This window comes from Protopterus annectens, chromosome 6.part0 (assembly GCF_019279795.1).
Source record: "Protopterus annectens isolate FY-2018-M chromosome 6.part0, PAN1.0, whole genome shotgun sequence".
NCBI lineage: Eukaryota > Metazoa > Chordata > Ceratodontiformes > Protopteridae > Protopterus > Protopterus annectens.
Genome location: NC_056737.1, coordinates 865,767,699 through 865,790,124, shown reverse-complemented (window position 1 = coordinate 865,790,124; position 22,426 = coordinate 865,767,699). Strand labels below are relative to the sequence as shown.

The 22,426-nt window shown below is 42.1% G+C and overlaps 1 protein-coding gene across 1 annotated transcript in view; it reads left to right on the top strand.

Annotated features, from left to right (window-relative positions):
* ZNF839 (zinc finger protein 839) overlaps positions 1-22,426 on the top strand; it is a 1,085,889-nt gene that overhangs the window by 494,704 nt on the left and 568,759 nt on the right. The window contains exon 3 of the mRNA XM_044074536.1: positions 22,146-22,391. Coding sequence (XP_043930471.1) covers positions 22,146-22,391 — 246 coding nt within the window. The remainder of the gene's footprint in view (positions 1-22,145; positions 22,392-22,426) is intronic.

Below are 22,426 nucleotides of genomic sequence, written 5' to 3'. Positions count from 1 at the left end.
TTGGTCAAGCATTCCCTTGGATGACATCTGTTCTGTGGCTACTTGGGCTTCTTCTCATACCTTATTTCGCATTATAAATTAGATCTGATATCCAGAGGGAGGGCAGCCTTTGGCTCTGCAGTGCTCCGGAATATTCTTCCTTGAGGACCTCCCAAGTTTTTCTTTGGTAGCTGGGGACTCTGTCCCATAGGTTGCTGATCAAATGAAGTTAACTACTTCAGATAAAGAAGTTATGTACTCACCATAACGTTCCATCTCAGTAGGTAACTTCATTTGTCAACAACCGACCCCCCCCCCTTCTCCTAACCTGGCTTTAGGTACCTGAATGATAGACTGATTCAGTCCTGGTATGCATCATGTTAGGATGTTCAGGTATTGTTTGTCTTGGTGTTGTCTGGTAATTGGGCAAACTCGATCTGAGGACTGGAGGGAGGTAGCAGGGTATTATGGGTAAGGGGGAGGAGCTTGGAGCTTGAATCTCTAGCTTGGAAAGCTGCCGGCTTGGATCCAGGACAGATCCAATACCCACAGGTTGCTGACAAATGAAGTTACCTACTCAGATGGAATGTTATGGTGAGTGCATAGCTTCTTTTTCTCTTTCATTCTACATCTGGCAGGGATAGACCCAAGAATGTTGCGTTAACATGAGGACCTTTTAACCCAGATAAAAGGATCCTAAAGTTACCCCAGCCTGACTGCCCTTAGACTGTCATCTTTAGTGATCTAGCACTCATTCCTTCGAGGAACATGGTTTCAGAGGACATGATTACTATAAAGGAGACTAGCAATCTAAACAAAATGAAATTGCATCTAGCAAAATGAAATAGGTATATAAAGCATGCATGTATATAACATGCCTCCTTACCCCTACTCAGAAAAGTTAACCAGCTGTATGCATGTCTGACGCTTGATTATGAGGAAGGTGAAAAAAAATGATCACAGTAGTGTGTCCCAACGTGTTGCTTCTGGACAGTTGACTACTTCTAGGCAAGTTATAGTTAACCATCTTTGCACATCTCTGAGGTTTGATTGTAAGCAAAGTTAAGGAAATAATGACCACACTATGCCCAACATGCACACAAGCTTTAGTGACCCTTTTGAGCACACACCTCTGTACAGGGCTGGTTTTAGACTCTGGAGCCTAGAGAGATATTGAGGATGGGACTCCCCTACTATGCCTGTGTCAAAATCACTTTACATAGCAGTCTTGGGCCCTGGCAGCCCCTAAAAGCCCTAAGGGTCTAAATACTCTGTGATGCATTTTATTTCTTATTTTTGCAAGGTAATGACATGCCAAGTACTCTTTTTTTAGCCACTATCTAGACGAGTTACATATGTGCCCCGGTATGGTGCTCATTCAGTGATAAAATTGATGGTAGTATTTTTTTCATATGTGCACACTCATACTGATACTTCCCTTGAGAAGTGAGGTATGTCACAAGATGTACACACACACTCTGTATATGTCTTACGAGCACACTGCATGATTAACTACAGGTAAACTGCTGGAGGATTGGCAGACAATTTATATACTGCAAATTCTGGGCTGTTGGAAGAAGCCACATCACCTGGATAGAGCCCAAAAAGAGAGTAGACATATGGACTCAACACAGATGGAATTGCAGCTATGAACTCAAGCAGGGAAACAAGCATTGTGAGATGCCAGTACTACTCGCTGTGACACTGTGGAAATGATCAGTCACTATCATGTTATCATGTACATCCTTCCTAGGCCGCCAAAGTTAGCCCCTTACTGTGTGCACTGCCAGTGTTTGACTGTGATGGACAGTAAAAGAAATTATAGAAAACTTGTTACTTTTAGATGTACTGCAGCACCCTCACACAGCTACTCTCTCTGTCTCACACATGCGCTAGTGCACACACACACACACACACACACACACACACACACACACACACACACACACACACACACACACACACAGACTTTCATCTAAAGTTAGCCTCTGTACCCATCATCTGTAACTACTTTAACAGTCCTCTCCTCACATACCCAGTTGTGTTTAAATGTACATCCACAGTAATGTGTTGCAAAAATGCACATTGACTATAACGTCAGCTTATTGATTGCCCATGACAGCAGAGTCAGTCATTTTCATTCACAGCAGCCCAGCACTTAGAGCTGCTCCTACTCTGGACCCTCCTTTGCATTACCAGTGAAACAACTTTTAAAAGCAGTGTTCAGAACTGCATATATTGATGTGCATAGAACCATTTATGATTTTTCACAAAGAGAGGGTGTCTCTTTGTACCATTCATTCTTTTATGCAAAAAGTAGTAACAGATTTCCTTGAACCAGGTCATTCATCTCTGTGTTTTTTCCCTAGACATAAGAAGGAGAAGGAAACATTGCTATTTTTAGATGTACGTAGAGATTTTATTTGAACAAAATTGAATATGTCAGTAAATCAGAACAACTGTTTGTGCCCTTTGCAAAAGGCAATTAGAGGAAACATGTAAAAGAACATATATTATGTAAGCGACTTACTCATTATATCTGCTGTTGCTACTGTGCCTATGAAATGCCATTGTAAGGACATGCAAAGACCCATTCAACTAGAGCCACAGCAGACAACACAGCGCTCCTTAGAGATGTCAGTATCTAATCAGTTTTAGAAGCTTCAACTTGGTCCTTAATCCACACCTTCTTAAAAACATTATAACCTACAGGTTGAAACCTTGACAGAGTTTGTCTCTGCTATCCTAGAAATCCCAGTCAGTGCCAACCACTTACTGATGCTTTGATCTGGGAGTCATCACATCAGTGAAGACTGCAACTTTGACTAGTACAATGAACACAGTGCCGTAATTGTAGACATTTAAGTCCAGTCATTGTTGGAGTCTGTGTATCTTCCCATCATTCCCTCTCCATTCATTCTTTGGAACACATGGTATTAAATTGGACATCCTGTACTTCCATGCCCCCCACCTTCCCTCTCATCTCCTTACCAGGCCCCATTCTTCTTTGACTTGCATAAATCCTGAAGAGTGAGATTGGAGTCTCAAGTGTGGGCTTCATGTCACCGTGATGCCCCCTTTTTTGTATTCTTTGGCCTACTAGTGGTCTGGTGCCTGCAGCAGGCTCCTTATCCAGCCAGGAGAAGAAATCTCCAAAGAAGTCATTGACTAATGCCCCTCTTATTACTACTTACATCCTGAAGTATAATAGAGAGGGAGACCTCTCAGGTCATTTGCGGGGGAGATAGAGCTGTAGAGGTGTTATGTATATATGTCTTCGCCTCCCATCCACAAGGTACAATGTTTGATCCTGAACTCCGACTAATGCCTGTATGGAGTTTGTATGTTTTTCATGCGTCTCTGTGGGGTTCCTGCCACCTCCCAGAAAACATGCAATGTTTCCACCTCAAAGTTATTCAAGACTGGAGTTATGGGCAGCAGGACAGACTCCATATGATGGCTATAGGCGGAAGAGTGTATAGACTAACTGCTTTGGGCATCAACTCCGGAGTGAGGTATCCTCAAGAATAGGAGAACATAGATCACAGATTGTACAACATGTCAGGGCTAGCAACTCTATGGTGTAAAAATTTGGCTGTAGGTGATTTAGTTGTGTTGACTAATATCTCCAAATGGGCATGGGTATTTGCCTGTGATAAGTGGGTTGAAGACCTGGCCTACTTGTACCTATGCTGTAGACCCATGCTAATGATGGGAGGAGTTGATGTGCCCCTGTTGGCTAGTGTGTGCCTATCATAAAGTCCAGCAGCCCAGGGTCAATAAGCTACTGGCTGATTGGTGTCCAGTTACCCAGACTGGGTTGTCTGGGTTAGCTCTGTTAAGTAAAAGCTAGATGCAAAACCAACCAACCTGCCAAACCTGAATTAAGACTTGCTACACTCAGTGTAGGTTCACTGACAGGGTGCAGTTTGGAAGTGGATGACATGATGGTAAGGAGGAGGCTGGACACTCTGTGTATCCAAGATGGAAGGGTAGTGCAGAAGCCACTTGACTTGGGATCTAGAATCTACTGGTCCGGAAGAGGAGAGACTAGAAATGGTTTGGAAATTGTAGTGAGAGAGAGATTTCAGAAGACAGTGTGGAATGTCATCAGAATTGGTGACAGACTCATGGCAATCAGACTCCAGTGCAAGGACAGGGCACTATTTATAATCTCAGCTTATGACCCACAGTAAGGCTGTGAGAGTGAGGAAAAGAGTGCATTTAGACAGCAGTTGTAGAACCTACTAAATAAAGTGGGACATCATCAGTTAGTGTTGATAATGAATGACCTGAGTGCACATGTAGGGACAGGCAGAACAGGATATGAGGACTGCCTGGGTCCACATGACTGAGGAAACAGGAATAAAGAAGGAGAGACCATTCTAGACTTCTGTCTGGCAAATGACTTGGTGGTGACCAACACATGGTTCAGTAAGAGAGAGGCAGTCACAAGACCACATGCAAGAGTGGCCAGCATGCAACTCAAGTAGACTTCCTCCTAGTAAGGAAAGGCCACAGGGGCAGAATCAGTAACTGCAAAATCAAGAGTTAGTAACTGCAAAGTCATCCCCAGTGAAACAGTCGGCTCACAGCATAAACCACTGATTACCACAATCAGCTGCAAGCAGTGGTCAGAGAAGGTTCTAAGTTAAGCAGAGACCAAGCTGAAGACCTGGAAGTTGACAGGAGAGAAAGCACAAGAGATCACAGAATTACTTAGGGCTCTAGCACCTTGGGAAGAAGAAGAAGAAATAGGTGGAGGTGAAGAAGAATGGCAGTATGTTAAAACAGCGTGTGTGAGGAGTATAGAACAGATGTGCAGCCAAGCCAGCTATGGAAATAAGGTACATAAGGAAAGCTAGTGGTGGATTGCAGAGTCCAAGAAGTCATCAAAAGAAAGGAGTGTAGGAAAAAGTGGGGGATAGAAAAGATGGACCAGGCTAGGAAGGAATGCTGGTTGCCTAACAAAGTGACTAAGAGTGGAGTTGCAATAACAAAGAGCAAGGCATCAGAAGCACTCTACCAGCTTCTGGAAAGTGACTGGGTAGATGGCATAAAGAAAGTATCAGGTTGCAAGGCGAAAACAGAAAGAAAGAAGATAGTCAGACACTCTTCATAACAGATGCTAACAGCAACCTGTTCATTTGTCCAAGAGACAGTAGAGGCAGGTGGTAGAAGTACTTCCAGCAGCTTCTGAATGAAGAAAACCCCACAGAAGCTGTACTGCCCCAGACTCAGCTACGATGAAAGAAGAGGAGAAGTCCACTTAGAAGAATAACTGCACTAATGAAAATGAAGTCGGGGAAAGTAGCAGGTTCAGATGAGGTTAGAGCAGACATGATGAAAACGTGGGGTGAGAGGGGAGAAATGGCTTCTGAGAGTAGTTATAGCAGTATAGAGAGAAAGGCATATACCATATGAATAGCAAATAAGCATACAAGTACCAGTGTTCAAGAACAAAGGGAGCATTCACAAGTTTGGGCGTTATAGGGGTATCAGCTCTTGTCAGAGTATATGAAAGTCCTTTGACAGGGTGATTGGTAAACGAATACGCAGAGTAGTAGAAATTAAGATGGGAGATGAGCAGTTTGGATTCAGATCAGGAAGCTGCCCAACTGACCTGCTGTTTACAGTGAGACAGATAGTTGAGAAGAAGCTAGAATTGAGGAAAGAGTCCAACTTGGCATTCCTACACATGGAGAAACCATATGGCAAGGCCTCAAGAAACCTAATTTGGCCAGTCCTGTAGAGGTTAAAAGTCCCAGAAACATTGGTAGAATAAGTGTAGACTACATAGAAGGACCGAATGACTAATGTATGTTCAGTGTTGGGTCTCACAAAGGGGTTCCCAGTGGGGAGGTGTTTGGGCTTACAGAGGGGTTTCCAGTGGGAGTGGGAATGGAATGCAAAACTGAAGGCACAGGGGATGAAACTGAGTACAGATAATACCATTGTAATGGGTAAAAATCAGAAGAAGCTGAAAATTGAAATAGAAATGAGTCAGTGTAACAAATTATAACAGCTTTAAGCATCTTTGGGGGGGAGAGTGTGGCAAAGGGAAGTCTGAATAAGGAGGTTAAAGCCAGAATCAGAGGGGGCTGCACGTAACTGGCATAGAAAGTCAGGGGTAGTGTATGATAGAATAATGCCAAAGAAGCTGAAAAATAAGGTGTACAAAACAGTGGTGCAACCAATACTACTGTATGCTACAGAAACCTGGGCAATAAAGGCAGAGCAGTTGAGGAAGCTAGAGGGTGATGGAGATGAAGTTCCTGAGATGAGTGGTAGGATGCATACTGTGGGACAGATGAAGTGAAGTCATCAAATCAGAAGCCAAAGTAGCTCCAGTTGGAGACAAGGTTGTAGAGAACTGATTGTGATGGTTCGAGTACATGTGTAGAAAAGCAGAAGGCAATTTGGTGAAGAAGATTTGGGGCAGACAGGAAGAAGGCATGAGGAAATGACGTCCAGCAAAGAGGTGGATGGATTTTGTGAGGAAGACCTAAAACAGTCCGGCATGAGTGTCAAAGGTAGGAGAGTGGCATTGAAATTCTCAATTCCGTTTGTTTGTTGTTTAACAGTTGGTCGTGCCGTTTCATTTCCTGGCATTGAATTGAGTTGACATGACACACCAATTCCATGTAGAAAATGGGAAAGGGGGGGGGAGTTGATGCTAAAAGTGATGTGTGTGTGTGTGTGTGTGTGTGTGTGTGTGTGTATGTATATATATATGTATATATATATATATATATATATATATATATATATATATATATATATATATAGTAAACTTTCAGTTAACCGGAACTCAGGGGCAACTGGCACTCAAACAACCAACAAAAAATATCGAAGAAATACAGTACACTTTTCACGTGTTGCACTTTCTGCCCCCGCAGAAATGTATCAGAAATTTTTAGAGTTTTAAAAAGGAAGATAGGAATAAATTCCCTCTGTCCCCAACCTGAGAACAAGTCAAGCCAAACAAATAGTATAGGATATAGTATTCGTCAGGTCTATTTTTAATAGTAACTCTCAAGCAACCAGAAACTGCAATTATCCGAAAAAATATCAAAAGGCTGTTTTGTTGACATGCTTTGGTCAATAAAACAGATAGTTGACAGATGTGTTAAGATCAACAGTCCCCTGGGTTGGGGAAATGCCCATTCCCAGAGGACTGAGTTGGAATAAATAAATAGCAGGGGGGGTGTGGGAGGGCACAAAAAATATGTTTTAAAATTTTCATGATCTGAGGTTATTCCTTGGAGCATGCTGTGCAGCATGGTCATTCTCAACTTTAAAACGTTGACATTGGGGGAGTCAGTATTTCAGCTGTTCTACTTGGATGCATGCCAAGTCACAGAAGGTAGTTTTGGCAAATGCAAAAAAAATTGAAAAACTTGGCTGAAACTACCTTCGGTGAACATTAAAAGAAAATTTTTTTCCAGAGAAGAAGCCCCCCTGCATGTGGAGGAATACCCCCACATCTCCCTGGAATTATATATACCAGCTGTGAGGTCACACACCAGTGGAGAAAAAGGAAATAAAAGTAGTTTTGGCAAACCTCTATCCATTTTTTTTTTTTTTTTTTTTTTACATTCGCTGAAACTACCTTTGGCTACTTAACACGAACCCATTCCACTTTATGTACTAGACTCTCTCTGTCACACACACACTCACATGTATATAAATAAGATTTACTATCGAACATTGAGCATCACAATGTCATATCCCCCAGTAATGAATAGGAAACCTAAAACACAAAACACCAGAAAACTACACTATTGGACTCTTGAACTTGTCCTGCAATGACCCATGTTAGCTGTTGTTCCTAGGTCTGGAGCAGTATGAAGTTTGGGGATTCAGTATTTGTTGCAGTTATAATTTTCTGGTGTTTTTTTGTTTTGGTGGGACCAAGTCATTATTGCTGGTTTTGGCATTCCAGTGCTCGGTGTTCCAATAGTTATAAAAGAATATATGTAATGTATGTATCAAATGTATACACACACACACGTAAACCTTTATCAGTGACTGGATTGCTGTTTATGCTTCCAAAAGAATACTGTATATTCTGTTCTGTGACAGTTCTTGAGTTGCACCAAAGTTTTTAGTAGTAGACAAGTAAAGAACCTTTTATAACTATCTGAATTGAGGTACAGTTTTTATTCTTGTTCTGTACAGCTGTAGGTCAATGATTTTATGTGGTTATGTCTGTGTGTCACTTTCAGAATGGAAATAGGCCCTTTTTACATATTGTTGTAAAGTGAAGTTAATAAGGAAAGAAAAAAAAATGTTTGTTTTTGTCTTGCATTTTGCAGTGCATTTTTCCATGTGTCAAACACTAGGTCTCTGAATTTATCCCCTTCTTGTTTTCCCATTGAGTACTGAGATCTCTATATAAACCTTCTTTAACTCTCTACATTGTTTGGTTGATCCTTAATGTTGATAGTGCATTGATGAAGATTTGTGTTGGCTTCTCATAGTTTCATAGTATAGTACTAGGCTATCTGCCCTGTGGCATTTGTAAGCCTAGCCATAGTGATGTGGCTTTTGCCACCCCATGAAATGGTACAAAAAATGTACGGAATAAATTTAGAATACTGTGCCTCTGTCTAGTAGTGACACAATGAAGGTCCCCTTTTATAATAGAATTAGTTTACTGTGCCCCTGTCTAGCAGTGACACAGATGTGACCCCTTGGGTAAACTTACGATCTCCCATCCACTCATCAAGATTTCTCTTGAAGAGAGTCAGTGAGGGGCTCTGCCTAATACGAACTGGGATCTTGTTCCAAAGCATGGGAAGCCTCTGGGTTATGAATCTATCCCTCCAGCATGTCCTATTCATACTTGTGCCGAGGTTTAAGTCTTTAGCTCTCGTGGTCCTGATGGATTTGGATTTTTTGAGGTGGAGCATGTCCATCAGATCCTGATTGGACATGGCCTTGTACGTCAGGCAGAGATCACCTCTGAGCAGGCGGTATGCTACTGAATAGAGCTGAAGTTTCTTTAGTCTGGCAGAATAAGACATATGTTGGAGACCCTTGATCCTCTTGGTGAGGTACTTTTGTGGTCTCTCCAGCTGTTGCAAATGCTGGGTGAGGTACATACCAAATGGGGCATTGTACTCAATCATGGGTCTGATGAGGGAGGAATATAAGGGTACAATGACATCCTTTGATCTGGATGTGAATCCCATCATGATGAGGTGTGCAAGGTAGAATGTTTTTCTAACCACTTTGGCAACGTGGGTGTCAAATGAGAGGTCGCTGTCGACTTGGGTCCCTAGGTCTCCAATTGCTTTTTCCGTACTCAGTGGGTTGCTGTCTATGTGATAATTTGTGGGTACTTTGTTTTTACCAAAGGGGATGACTATACATTTTTTGGCATTTAGTTTAAGGCCGTGACCCCGGCACCAGTTGTCCGTTTCTGTGAGGCCTTTTTCTAGGATGTGTGTGTCTGCTGGTGTATCGACTATGGTGCCTAGTTTGCAGTCATCTGCGAACTTTGTCAGCCACAGCCCTCCCATGTTTGCTTTAACATCTGAGAAATAAATGCCGAACAAGAGGGGTCCCAGGACAGATCCCTGTGGGATACCACTTGTGACTGGCTGTGAGTCTGACATTGCTCCAGCGATTTTAACTTTATGGGTTCTTTCCTTTAGCCAGTTTGCAACCCATCTAGTGACATAAGGGTTTACTTTTAAGCTGTTGAGCTTATCTATGATGCCTGAGTGGGGTATTGTGTCGAAGGCCTTAGCCAAGTCCAGGTATGCTGTATGGACTGCTTTGCCCTCATCAATGGCTCTAGTGACTGTTTTGAAAAAGTCAACCAGGTTTAAAAGGCAGGATCTGCCCTTTACAAAGCCAAACTGGGTGTGGTCAAGTGTCTGTAGGTCCCCTATGTCTCTGTTTATGAGTTCCATAATGATTCTTTCAATAGCTTTGCAGACCAGGCTGGTTAAGCTTATGGGGCGGTAGTTTCCAGGGTCTGTAGAGGCACCCCCCTTGTGGAGTGGGACCACAGTTGCTGTACGCCAGTGTTCAGGTGCATATCCCGAAGTAAGGCTAAGGTCAAATAGCATTTTTATGTGTGGGTTTAGCTCCTCTTGGAGTTCACGTAACACGCAACCCGGGATACCGTCAGGTCCCATTGATGCTGTGTTTTTTGCTTTGTTTAGGGCGGTTCTCACTTGGACATCTGAGATGACAGGGAGATTACATTCAGCTGGGATAAGTATTTCTTCTTTCAGGGGTGAAGGAGGGGAGAAATTTGCACTGAACCTGTCAGCCAGAATGTTGGCAATATCTGTGGGTTCAGTGTATTTTTTGTTGTTGTGAACCAACTCTGAGCATATCTGAGGGTTTCTGCCCAGGTTTCTAACATAGCTGAAGAAGGCTTTGTGGTTATCTTTAGTGTCCTTAGCGATTTTTCTCTCAAAGTTGGCCTTGGATGTCTTTATGAGAGAACGTAGTTTTCTGCTAATGTTGATCAGAGATGTCTTCCCTTCATGGGATTTTGCTCTGACGTGCAGTAGCTTCCTTCTTTTGTTATACAATTTGTTTATGGCTGAGGTCCACCAGACAGGACGCTTACCTTTGGTGGAGAGGGACTTGGATTTGTTTGGGATTGCATGATCCATGCATTCTTGGAGATGTCCATAGAAAGCATTTGTGAAGGATTCGGCATTGTGGGATGTGGTATCCACTGGCACAGTGGGCTTAAAGGATACCATCTCTGTCTTAAGAAGAGTGAAGTCTGCTTTTGATAAGTTTTTCACTGTGGTCTTTTGTGCTGGGGGTGGAGGTGGGATATGTATATCCAGGGTGATTAGTTTGTGGTCAGATCTCACTAGTGAGGGGTATACTTCCGGTGTGGAGAATTTTGTCCCCATGTTTGTGATGATCAGGTCTAGTATATTATCTCCCCTAGTGGGAGAGGTGACTAGTTGTTCCAGTGCATTTGAATTTATGAATTCCAGGAAACTTTGGGCTAGGGTATTAGGGCTAGAATAATGTATCCAATCTATGTTTGTGTAGTTGAAGTCTCCCAGTATGATGGTATTTTGTGATACATTCATATCCTCCAATGTCTTCAGGAAGGCTGAGTGGGGATCTTGAGATTGGGAGGGTGGTCTATAACATGCTACCCAGTTGTATAGCAGTTTTACCTATGGTTAGTTGCACCTGTATGGTCTCTGATGCTTCATGTGTTGCTACTAACCTGGAGGTGTGGGTGTCCTTGATGAATATGGACACTCCCCCTCCCTTTGTGGTTCGGCCCGGGTTTTGGGGCCGAAAAGCATGATATGAGGTATAGCCTGGTAGCGCTGGGGTGCTCTCAGGAGCCTTGAACCAGGTTTCAGTTACTGCACAGACGTCGATGTTCTCCATGCTGAGGAGTGCATCAAGTGCCTGCATCTTGAGATTTAGACTTCTGGCATTGAGCAGCATTACCCTTAGTTTTTTTCCATTTATGTTTTCTAAGGAGGTGGGTTTGTCTTTTGAGCCTTGCCTAAAAAAGGCACAATGGGGGTGGCAAGAGCCTTAGCCAATATCCGGAAGCCCAGTGGTGACAGGTGTAAGCCATCCTTTGCAAAGCAGCATGGCTTGTCCAACATGTCATCCCAGGCAGACAGACATTGGATCCCCTTAGAATGACACCAGTACTTGAGCCAATTGTTAAAGCTGATCATCTTGTCTTTGTATTGTGGTATCATTCTTGGTGAGGGCAAGATGCTGCTCAGGGTCAGGGTCATACCAGCCTGGGCTACATAATCGGAGAGCTCCTCTATGTCTCTTTTCATGTAGTCCAGGGAGGTACGTCTCAGGTCATTCACACCAGCATGGACAATGATGGGGTCATATTTGTACTTGCTTTGGAGTGACTTCAGTGCGTGTGTTATGTGGCGGATCCTAGCTCCCGATAGACAGCTCACAGTCACCTTCTATAATAATAAACTTAACTTTTCAGCTTTGATGCTTGGTAATAGATTTCGTAGTGTTCATTTTGTTGAGTGCTTTTTCAATTATAAGGTTTGGTACTCTGTTCACTGTGTGATTTCATACTTTTAGTTACAAGTGAATGTTGTGTTGACCACCAGTTGAAATAACAGGTTTTATTCAGTATCTTTGTTTATGGATTTCTTCAGCATTTCATTAAATAATTTGCATTTCATGCGCTATACATTGCTTTGTGTTTTTTCCTAGTTGTTTGGGACAGATGTCAGCTGCCTTTTGCCAGAGACCAGTGCTGGAAAGTTGAATCTGTTCAGCAAGACAGTGTCATAGGACCATAGAAGATTACTAGGCTAATGGCCCTAGGGCCCTTACAAGCCTAACCAAGAATTTATCCCCAAAAATGAAACCTCAATCAACACCTGTCGCCCCTGTCAGTGAGGGACACAGGTGAAATCCACTCATCAAGGTTGCGCTTGAAGAGGGTCAGCGACGTACTTTGTTTGACATGTAGGGGGAGTTATTTTCCAGAGATGAGGCAGCATCTGGGAGACAAACCTGTCTCTCCAGCAGGTTATGTTAATCTCACACATTAGATTTAGGCCTTTTGATTGGGTAACGTGCAAGGTGTTAGACCTATGGATATGGAGCATCTCTAATAGACCAGAGTCTGAGATTGCCTTGTAGCCGAGACACAGATGAGCTCTGAGAAATCTGTACGATACCGAGTAGGGTGATAGTGATTTGAGTCTGTCCACATAGAACAGATGTTGGAGGCCATGGATTCTCTTGAAGTATTTCTGTGGCCTTTCTAGTTGGTGCAGGTGTTTGGAGAGGTGCATACCAAACGGGGTGTTGTACTCAATTATTGGCCTAATGAGGGAGGAGTACAGAGAGGTAATAACCTCCTTTTTTCTGGATGCAATCCCTTTACTTATGAGATGAACCAAGGAGAAAGCTTTTCTAACCACTGCCGCTACATGATGGTTAAATGAGAGATTGTTGTCAACCTGTGTACCCAGGTCTCTCACCAAAAGTTGTGTGCTTTAAGGGGTTGCCGTTGATGTGGTAATCAGTAGGGGCCGTGTTTTTGCCAGATGGTATGTTGATACATTTTTTTTGTGTTTAACTTAAGGCCATGACTTTTAGCACCAGTCATTTGTTGCTGTGAGACCCTCTTATAGTATGTTAATATTTGGGGAGTCAATGACAGCACCCAACTTACAGTCGCCCACAAACTTGGTCAGCCATAGGCCTTTTGTCTTTGCCTGGACCTCTGAGAAGTAGATGCCAAAACAGTAGGTGTCTCAGGACAGAAGCCTGGGGAACACCACTAGTGACAGGTCTGCTGTCCGAGGTGGAGGCACCTATTTTGACCTTGTGGGTCCTGTCGGTGAGCCAGTTGGCCACCCACCTGATGAGATAGGGATTTACGCCAAGTGGTGTTAGCTTTTCGATTATGCCCAAGTGGGGGATTGTGTCAAAGGCTTTGGCCAGGTCAATGTAAGCTGTATGTACCCATATAACCACACTCTCTCACTTCCTCCCAAATCCTCCACCCCTCTTCTTCCTGTTCTCATACTACCTACCTTCTTTGCTCCTCCCCACACTTACCTACTATCCACTATCAAAGACTATTATACCTTACTCTCTCCCTTTCCTCTCATCCTCTGTTCTACATCCCATAAAGTGACATCTCTTACAACTCAAACTATACTCTTACCTTCTCTAATCCTTGTACTCTTATCACCTCACCTCCTATCATTCACAGTAACCTACTACCTATTTCCATCCCTCAAACATAACTCTTAACTCAAGTACTACACCGCAACCCTATCTACTAATTTGTCACTCCACCCTTCCCCCCACCACACCCATTCCGAAAATAAAAATATCTCCCCCCTCCCCTTTAAAACAAAAAAGTCTACTTACTCAAATTAAAACCCCATTACAAACCTCTACTTCTATCTGGTGACATTCATCCTAACCCAGGCCCTACAGATACTAGCCTGAACAATAACCCCCCTGTATCTAAACCTGCCAACCCCTCCAACCCACAAAAACAAGTACAATTCTGCTCTATGAATGTCAGGAGCCTTGTAAATAAAGTTCAAGAACTCCATGCTTGGCTAGCTAACTATACTCCTGACATAGTTACCCTAACTGAAACATGGTTAAAACCACACCATCTGGACAGTGAAGTCATCCCTCCTGGCTATAATATCCTTAGATTAGATCGACCTAAAAGAAAAGGAGGAGGAGTCTCCATACTCTACTCCAATTGTCTCTCCCAAATCAGTCCAACACTAGACTTATCCTCCTTCTCACCAGCTGAACTCCTACTGACCAACTTCAAACTTAACAGTTTCAACATCATAACTGTCGCAGCAATCTATATTCCCCCTGGTGATAATATTAACATACTTGAGAACAACCTATCTCACCTCTCACATACCATCCACAATGAAATAATTATACTCTGAGATGTAAATATTGATTGGCTTAAATTACAAGCTCCCAACACTACTTCCTGTATAAACCTACATGGGTTTGACAGCTAATCACAACCCCAACCTACATTAATAAATCTCAACTACCTAGCTCTCTTCTTGACTGGATATTGGTCTCCCACCCTCAGAACTATCGTAACTCCCAAACCCTTCCAAATGCCCTCAGCGACCACTGCCCCATAACAGTTACCAGATATACTCACCACCTTACCAAACCTAACAAATTTATCACCACCCGCTCACTTTCTCATTTCTGTCCTAACTCCTTTATTCACCAACTCTCCAAAATTAACTGGTCTTACCTCACCATTTTTCCTTTAGATGAAGCTGTCCACTCCTTCAACACTACATTCTTAAACATTCTTAACTCCCTTGCTCCTCTTCGCACAATTAGAATCAAATCTAATACTGCTCCCTGGCTCACTAAAGCTGCCAGAACCCTCATGAAAGACCGGGATAGGATTTGGAAAATGTGGACTAAAACTAAGACCCCTTCTCTTCTTCAGAAATATAAAGAACTCAGAAATAAAATAAAAAAATCATCCATTATGAGAAAATAAACTTCTGTGCCAATCTTCCCTCTACTCTTAAGTCAGACCCAAAGAAATTCTGGAGCTCTATTAAACAGACTGTTCATCCAGGAAACCCTTCCTCTCCTAACCCATGTCCCAATGCAACACCTGAAGACATAGCCAACAAATTTAACAATCATTTTATAAACTCAGTAACCTCCATAATAAATTCTCTCCCCCCAGAAACAACACTGGCACCCCCACAAACTCTATACCTCTTCCAAACCCTCCTAACTCCTCCTTTCTAAAAGCAGTATCAACTAACTATGTGAAGTCATTACTCTCTAAACGTAAACCTTGCTCTCCATCTGTTGACAAGCTACCCTCTTACTTCCTGCAGATTGCTTCTGAACCTGTTGCCTATCCTGTATCCATCTTAATCAACTGATCCATTTCTGAATCCTATGTCCCCACTGTATGGAAGAATTTATTTCCTCTACCCATTCACAAAGGGGGCAACTCCTCAGACATACCCAACTTCAGACTGATTGCCATACTCTCTCCACTCTCAAAAATCCAAGAGAAATGCATTCACAAGCGGGTAATGCATTACCTTCACCAGGAAAACCTTCTCACACCCACACAGCATGGTTTCCGTCCCAAGCATAGTATAACTACTGCACTCATGTCATTCATCAACATAGTCTCCCTAGCTCGTGATAACAATAAACTTGTCTCATGCCTGTTCCTTGACCTTTCTAAAGCCTTTGACACGGTCTCTTACCCACTCCTTCTAGATAAACTCACTAACTTGCATTTCTCTCCCCCTACTATCCCCTGTTTCTCCAGCTATCTCTCTACCCGCCAGCAATCAGTTAAATGGCTCTCTACACGATCCTTCCCTCTCACTGTACAAATGGGAGTCCCCCAATGGTTCATACTTGGACCACTACTCTTTAATATTTTCACCAACTTGCCCTACTCCTCTTGTCCCCAGGCATCTCTTGTGCAGTATGCTGATGACTCAACTGTTATAACCATTGCTGACAACCCAACTGACCTCCACTCAACTAACCAGGCATCCTTCCACACCATTGAGACTTGGCTTAGTGATAACAAACTAATACTTAATCCAAAAAAAACTAAGCTCCTACTCTTCCTCCCTAAAAACATCACCACATTCAAAAGTACGTTTACCATCTTATCCTGCAACAACACTATCATCTCAGCTGAATCTAGTACTAAATTGCTAGGTGTTACAATAGATGATCAGCTTAAGTTTGATCTCCATATTACTAACTCGGTAAAAAGAACTCATCAGAAACTTGGACACCTTTTCCGTAGCAAGAAATACTTAACTAACACTACCCGGATAACTCTCTCCCAGGCTTTATTACTCCCAACACTCCTGTACAGCTGCCACATATTCACAAACCTAAATTCTACACTTATTTCCAAGCTTGAAACTACCTATAATAAGATTGTCAGATTTGCAGCTAACCAAACCTACAAGTCACACCACTGCGTAGCACTACAGCAACTAGACTGGCTAGAATTCCCTCAGCTGCTCCAACTATACCAACTACAAATCATCCACTCTATCCTCTATCTACCCTCCTTCTGCCCCAGCCTCTCCACTATCATATCCAAATATTCCCTTGCTAGGATGCTACGCAGCTCAAATCAGGAATTATTAGACATCTACAAACCCAAAACCAAAATATAACTGTAAACTGTAAAATATAACCAAAATATAAACAGTCTATAACTATAACCCAGCTACATCCTGGAACCAACTCCCCTTGGAAATAAAATCCCTCCAGCATAGCAAAAGTTTCAAATTAGCCACAAGGAAATACCTAAAAACAAAGTAGTCTTGTCACTGTAGCCAACCACCCTGAAAACCACAATCCTTTCACCACCTCACTCTTAATGTGTCTCTAACACTATTCCCCTGCCTCTTCCTACCTTTTCCCTTCCTCTATCTCCAACCACTCTTAATTCTTACAGTCTCAAAACAACCTACCTGTATAGTCTGTCTCCTATACTCTACCTCCCCTACATCTCCTACTAGCCATTCTTACTTTACTTTCTTGTTTCCTAACTCCTATACAACTAGATCCTACCCACTTTAAATAAGCATCTGCCTAAGTATTAACTCATTTTGGTCTAAGCAGCTTAAACAATATTGTAACTAGTCACATGTTCTTCTGCTAATTATTTAAAACCTTGTTTGTAACAACTCACATACTTGTCTGACAATTGTTAATACTCTGTATAATTGAATTGCCTGAGGAGCTTTTTTTCTCTCCATGTCTCTGCTTGTAAGATCCTATAGCTGATTGTTACTACTATGTTACTAAAATTTAATAAATTGTTTTCTAGTCCTGAGGAGCTTTTTTCCCCAGGTCTCTGCTGAAAATGAGCTGAGAGCTCAGCCAGACTAGCCTGGTTAACAAATGTAAAATAAATAAATAAATAAATAAAATAAATGTACTGATTTTCCCTCATCCAGTGCCTTGGTGACAGTCTCAAAAAAGTCAACCAGGTTCAACAGACAAGATCTTCCCTTGATGATCCGAACTGGGTGGTGTCAAGTTTTTGGAGATTGCCTATGTCCTTGTTTATGAGGTCGATAATAATACGCTCCTTGGCATTACAGATCAGACTTATCAAGCTAATGGGGCAGTGGTTTTCGGGGTCAGTAGTGGCACCACCTTTGTACAAAAGGATGACAATGGCAGTTCTTCACTCGGCTGGAATGAAGCCTGTACTTAGGCTGTGGTTGAATAGGGTACTCAATGGTGAGACTAGTACTTGTTGGAGATGGTGCAGAATACATCATGGGTTACTATCAGGTCCCATGGAAGCTGTGTTCTTTGCCTTGGATATGGCCTTTAACACTTCTATGGAGATGTGAAGAACGGGACAAGTATCGGGGATGTTGAATGGGCCTTTGGAGGGCAGGGGGGGTTAAGTTTGCACTGAACCTATCTGCTAGCAGGTTGGCTAAGTCAACAGGATCAGTGTAAGTGGTACCGTTATGAACTAATTTGGAACAAACCTGGGCTTTGCCATAGAGGTTCCTGACTTAACTGAAAAAGGCTCTGTGGTTAGCCTTTGTTTTGGAGGCTAGTTTTAATTCATAATTGGCTTTGGTGGTTTTGACTAGTGATTTAATTTGCTTGTTGAGGCTAAGGAGGCAGTTTTTCCTTTTTGGGAATTTGTGCCTTTTACCCTTGGACAACAGTTTCTTCCTTTTGTTGTAAAGCCTGTTGATAGAAGATGTCCACCAGATAGTTTTGTGTTTCTTTGAGGAGCAGAGTTTAGTTCTGTTGGGTATGGCTGGGTCCATGCAGTTGTACAGGTGCTTGTATACTGCACGGACATATTGTTCAGCGTATTTTTTTGCATCCTCGGAGGGGGCAGTGGTGTGAAGCTACTGATACCCTTTGTTAGAAGGCTGTAGTCAGCTTTTTAGAAATTTTTTAGCCTGGTTATGGCTGGTGGAGGGGCTTGGATGGGATAGACAATTTGAATGAGACAGACCAATGGTCTGACTTCACCAGGGAAGAACTTACTATGGGAGTGGTACAGCGGTTACCCATGTTGGTGAGAACCAAGTCTAGAATGTTATCTCCCCTTGTGGGGGATGAGACAAGCTGATCTAGTGCGTTAGAATTGATGAAGTCAAGGAATTGTTGGGTAAGTGCAATAGAGCAGGAATAGTTCACCCAGTCTGTGGTGAGGTAGTTGAAGTCACCAAGGATCAGGGTGTTAGGGAGTACATTGATGGAGTCAAGTAGGTCATGTGTCCTCCTTTTAGGTTTGGTGGAAATTGTATTCAGTGAAATAACATCACTTTCTTACACATTTTCATTTTCTGCATTTTTGTTTACACAGATGCAGTAATTTCATGACTTGTGGGGCAAATGGTGTCTGTCTTGCAGTTTAGCATAGAGGAGTACAGCTAGAAGCTGCTGCCAAGCTGCATCCTATTGTCCTTGGTTTGATTCTTTCAGTTTCAACTTGCCTTCTTTGTGACTTTGAGTAAATTACTTACCCAGAAGTGAAGGGGGTCAACCCAAAGAGAAGCAGTTTGTACTTAGTGGGTTTACTCTGTTAACAGAAGTTGTTTAATAACCAAGTTAAAAATGTATTGCAAGTGCCATTGGGTGTGTACTCTTAACATTCAGAGAAGCGGTATTGTGTGTATTTGCTAAGTTGCATGTATTGAATGTTGAGCTGACAGGTAAATCTAAACCTTTTCTGTTTCTTTTGCATTTCTTTCTGTGTCTGTTATGGCAATTCATTTTGCAATTGCTGTAATAAATTATCTTCCTTATGTAATTTCTGTTTAGACTTTCAGTTTATTCTTGTAGTAGATTTAGTTTGTTTCAAATAGCAAAACAATCACCTCTTGTAAGAATACTAATTTGTTAAAAATCAAGTAATCTCCGTGGTATCACCAAAGTCTCAAACAACCCACTAAACAAGTATAGTGGGTCCAAAACCAAAACAGTGCAAGAAACTTCTCTGTGTGGAAGATTTTCAATCCACATATATATATATATATATATATATATATATATATATATATATATATATATGGGTTACCTTTAGTTAATAGACAGCCCACTCCATCGAAACCAACTTCACCGACATGGCAGAACGTACGGGAGAGCTGATGTTTCCCACAAGGTAAGTAACCGTTTGGCCATCCCAAATTCAACTACCAGTAAAACAAACCCACTGATGTGGGGGGCTATGCCCCCCACACCCCATTCATAAATATTCCAACTCCGAGAACGCACTGCCAAGGGGGTAAGGGGCAAAGTTAAGGTTGGTGGCCAAATGGTTACTTACCGTGTGGAAAATGTCGGCTCTCCCGTTGTCGATGTTCTGCCGTGTCGGTGAAGTTGGTTTCGATGGAGTGGGCTGTTGATTAACTAAAGGTAACCCATATATACATATGTATATATATGTATATATATATATATATATATATATATATATATATATATATATACACAGGTAATTATTATGTATTAATCAGATCAGATAATGGTAGTAGAAGTAGCGAACTTAAACTTGTCCTGAGTCAAAATATAATAAAAAAAAATTATTTGAAAAAATTATACAGAATTACTAAGTATTCATAAGTAATCCAACCAGGGTCGACAGTCTGTTTCCAGACGAAAATCCTTTATTAAGTACATAGACAAGCGATCCAAGTAAAACAAAAATAACAGAATAATAGTTTCCTCACAGGCTTTCTAACTATATATATACTTTTCATTAGGCAAGGGAGTGGTTTATTGTGCTGTAAAACATGGTCTATTGGTATACATGTTAAATTCACATCCCTTCCCCCATCAGTGTGACATTCGAGCTGGTCCTGTCTGGTGCCAGGTCTGCTGTCAGAGGTGGAGGCATCTATTTTGACCTTGTGGGTCCTATCTGTCACCCACCTGATGAGATAGGGATTTACACCAAGTTGTGTTAGATTTTTGAGGATGCCGAGTGGGGGATTGTGTCAAAGGCTTTGGCCAAGTCAAGGTAAGCTGTATATACTGACTTTCCCTCATCCAGTGCCTTGGTGACAGTCTCAGAAAAGTCAGCCAGGTTTAACAGGCAGGATCTGCCCTTGATGAATCTGAACTGGGTTTAGTTAAGTGCTCAAAGATTGTCTATGTCCTTGTTTATGAGGTCGATAATAATATGCTCCATGTCCTTACAAATCAGATTTGTCGAGCTAATGGGGCGATAGTTTCCAGGGTCAGTAGTGGCACCATCTTTGTGCAAAGGGATGACGGTAGTAATTTTCCACTCTGCTGGAGTGAAGCCTGTACTTAGGGTATGGCTGAATAGGGTGCTCAACGGCGAAGCTAGTTCTTTCTAGAGATGGTGCAGAATACAGCCTGGGATACTATCTTTTCCCATGGAAACTGTGTTATTTGCGTTGGATAGGGCCTTTAACACTTGATCTATGGAGATGTGAGGTGCACGACAAGTATCAGGGATGTCAAATGGGCCTTGGGGGGGGCAGGGTGGTGAAATTTGTACTAAACCTATCTGCTAGTAGGTTGGCTAAGTCAAAAGTGGTACCACTATGAATTAATTCGGCTAAAGAGGGATTTTTTCCATTTGGGAATTTGTGCCTTTTTACCCTTGGACAACAGTTTCTTCCTTTGTTGTGAAGCCTGTTGATAGAGGATGTCCACCAGATAGATTTGTGTTTCCTTGAGGAGCAGGTTTTAGTTCTGTTGGGTATGACTGAGTTCATGCAGTTGTACAGGTGCTTGTATACTGCACTAGCATACTGTTAACCATATTTGTCTGCATCCTCTGAGGGAGGCGGTGGTGTGAAGCTAATGACAACCTCCCTTAGAATGTTGTAGTCAGCTTTTGAGAAGTTTTTTAGCTTTTAGCTTGGTTGCTGCTGGGGGGGCATGGTTGGACGGGATAGACACTTCGAATGAGACAGACCAACGGTCTCATCTCACCATGGAAGAACCTACTATGGGGGTGGTGCAGCGGTCGCCCATGTTGGTGAGAACCAAGTCTAGAATGTTATCTCCCCTTGTAGGGGATGAGACAAGCTGGTCTAGTGCGTTAGAACTGATGAAGTCAAGGAATTGTTGGGTGAGTGCATTAGAGCAGGAATAGTTCATCCAGTTCTTCACTTTTACTGTTATGTTTTCTTTGTCAAAAAGCATTATACTCACCTAATTGGATAGCTGATCTGAACTTTCATAAATGGATAGTCAAAACCACTGGAATTGTCTTTTGACATAGGCAGAGATAGTGCAGTTTTTAAAGTACTTTTGTCATAATGATATGTTGTTTGGCCAGACTGCCAGTATGACGAAACTTCAGTTATGTCCTCCATATGCAAAATAGTGTGTCAGTATCCTTAATTGCTATTTGTGTAACCATTTATTTTTAGTTGAATCCAGATGTACTCATTACTAAGAATTGTTTCTTCTAATTGTGCTTGGATTGAGCTCTTCAGGTTCAAACGGTATCAGTGACATTCTACAGATTACTTTGCAACAGACTATTAAATTACGTTGTTGTTCTTTAATAAACATATTAAAATTGATTAGCTTTGACATTCTGGTTTTATTTGCTTAGTGAAAGTACATCTAATAAAGCATTTTTTTCCTTTTTTTCCTTCAAACTTGAGGTTAAACAGCCTTTAACTCATGAGCCATCCTTGGAATTACATCAGCCATGTTTAACTCATCCTATACGTCGAGGAACTAGAAGATCAAAAGGACCTGGTAGACCAAGGGGGCCAAGAAGACATGGGCGAATGGGTGTCCCTGGAAGACCAGGATATTCAGTAAGACGTGGTACACCTGGACGACCTCGTAACTCCATCTGTGATTCAGAACACACAATGTTTAGAAGAAAAGCTAGGTTAAAAGAGGTATAATTTTAAGAATGTGTTAATTAGTACTTCTA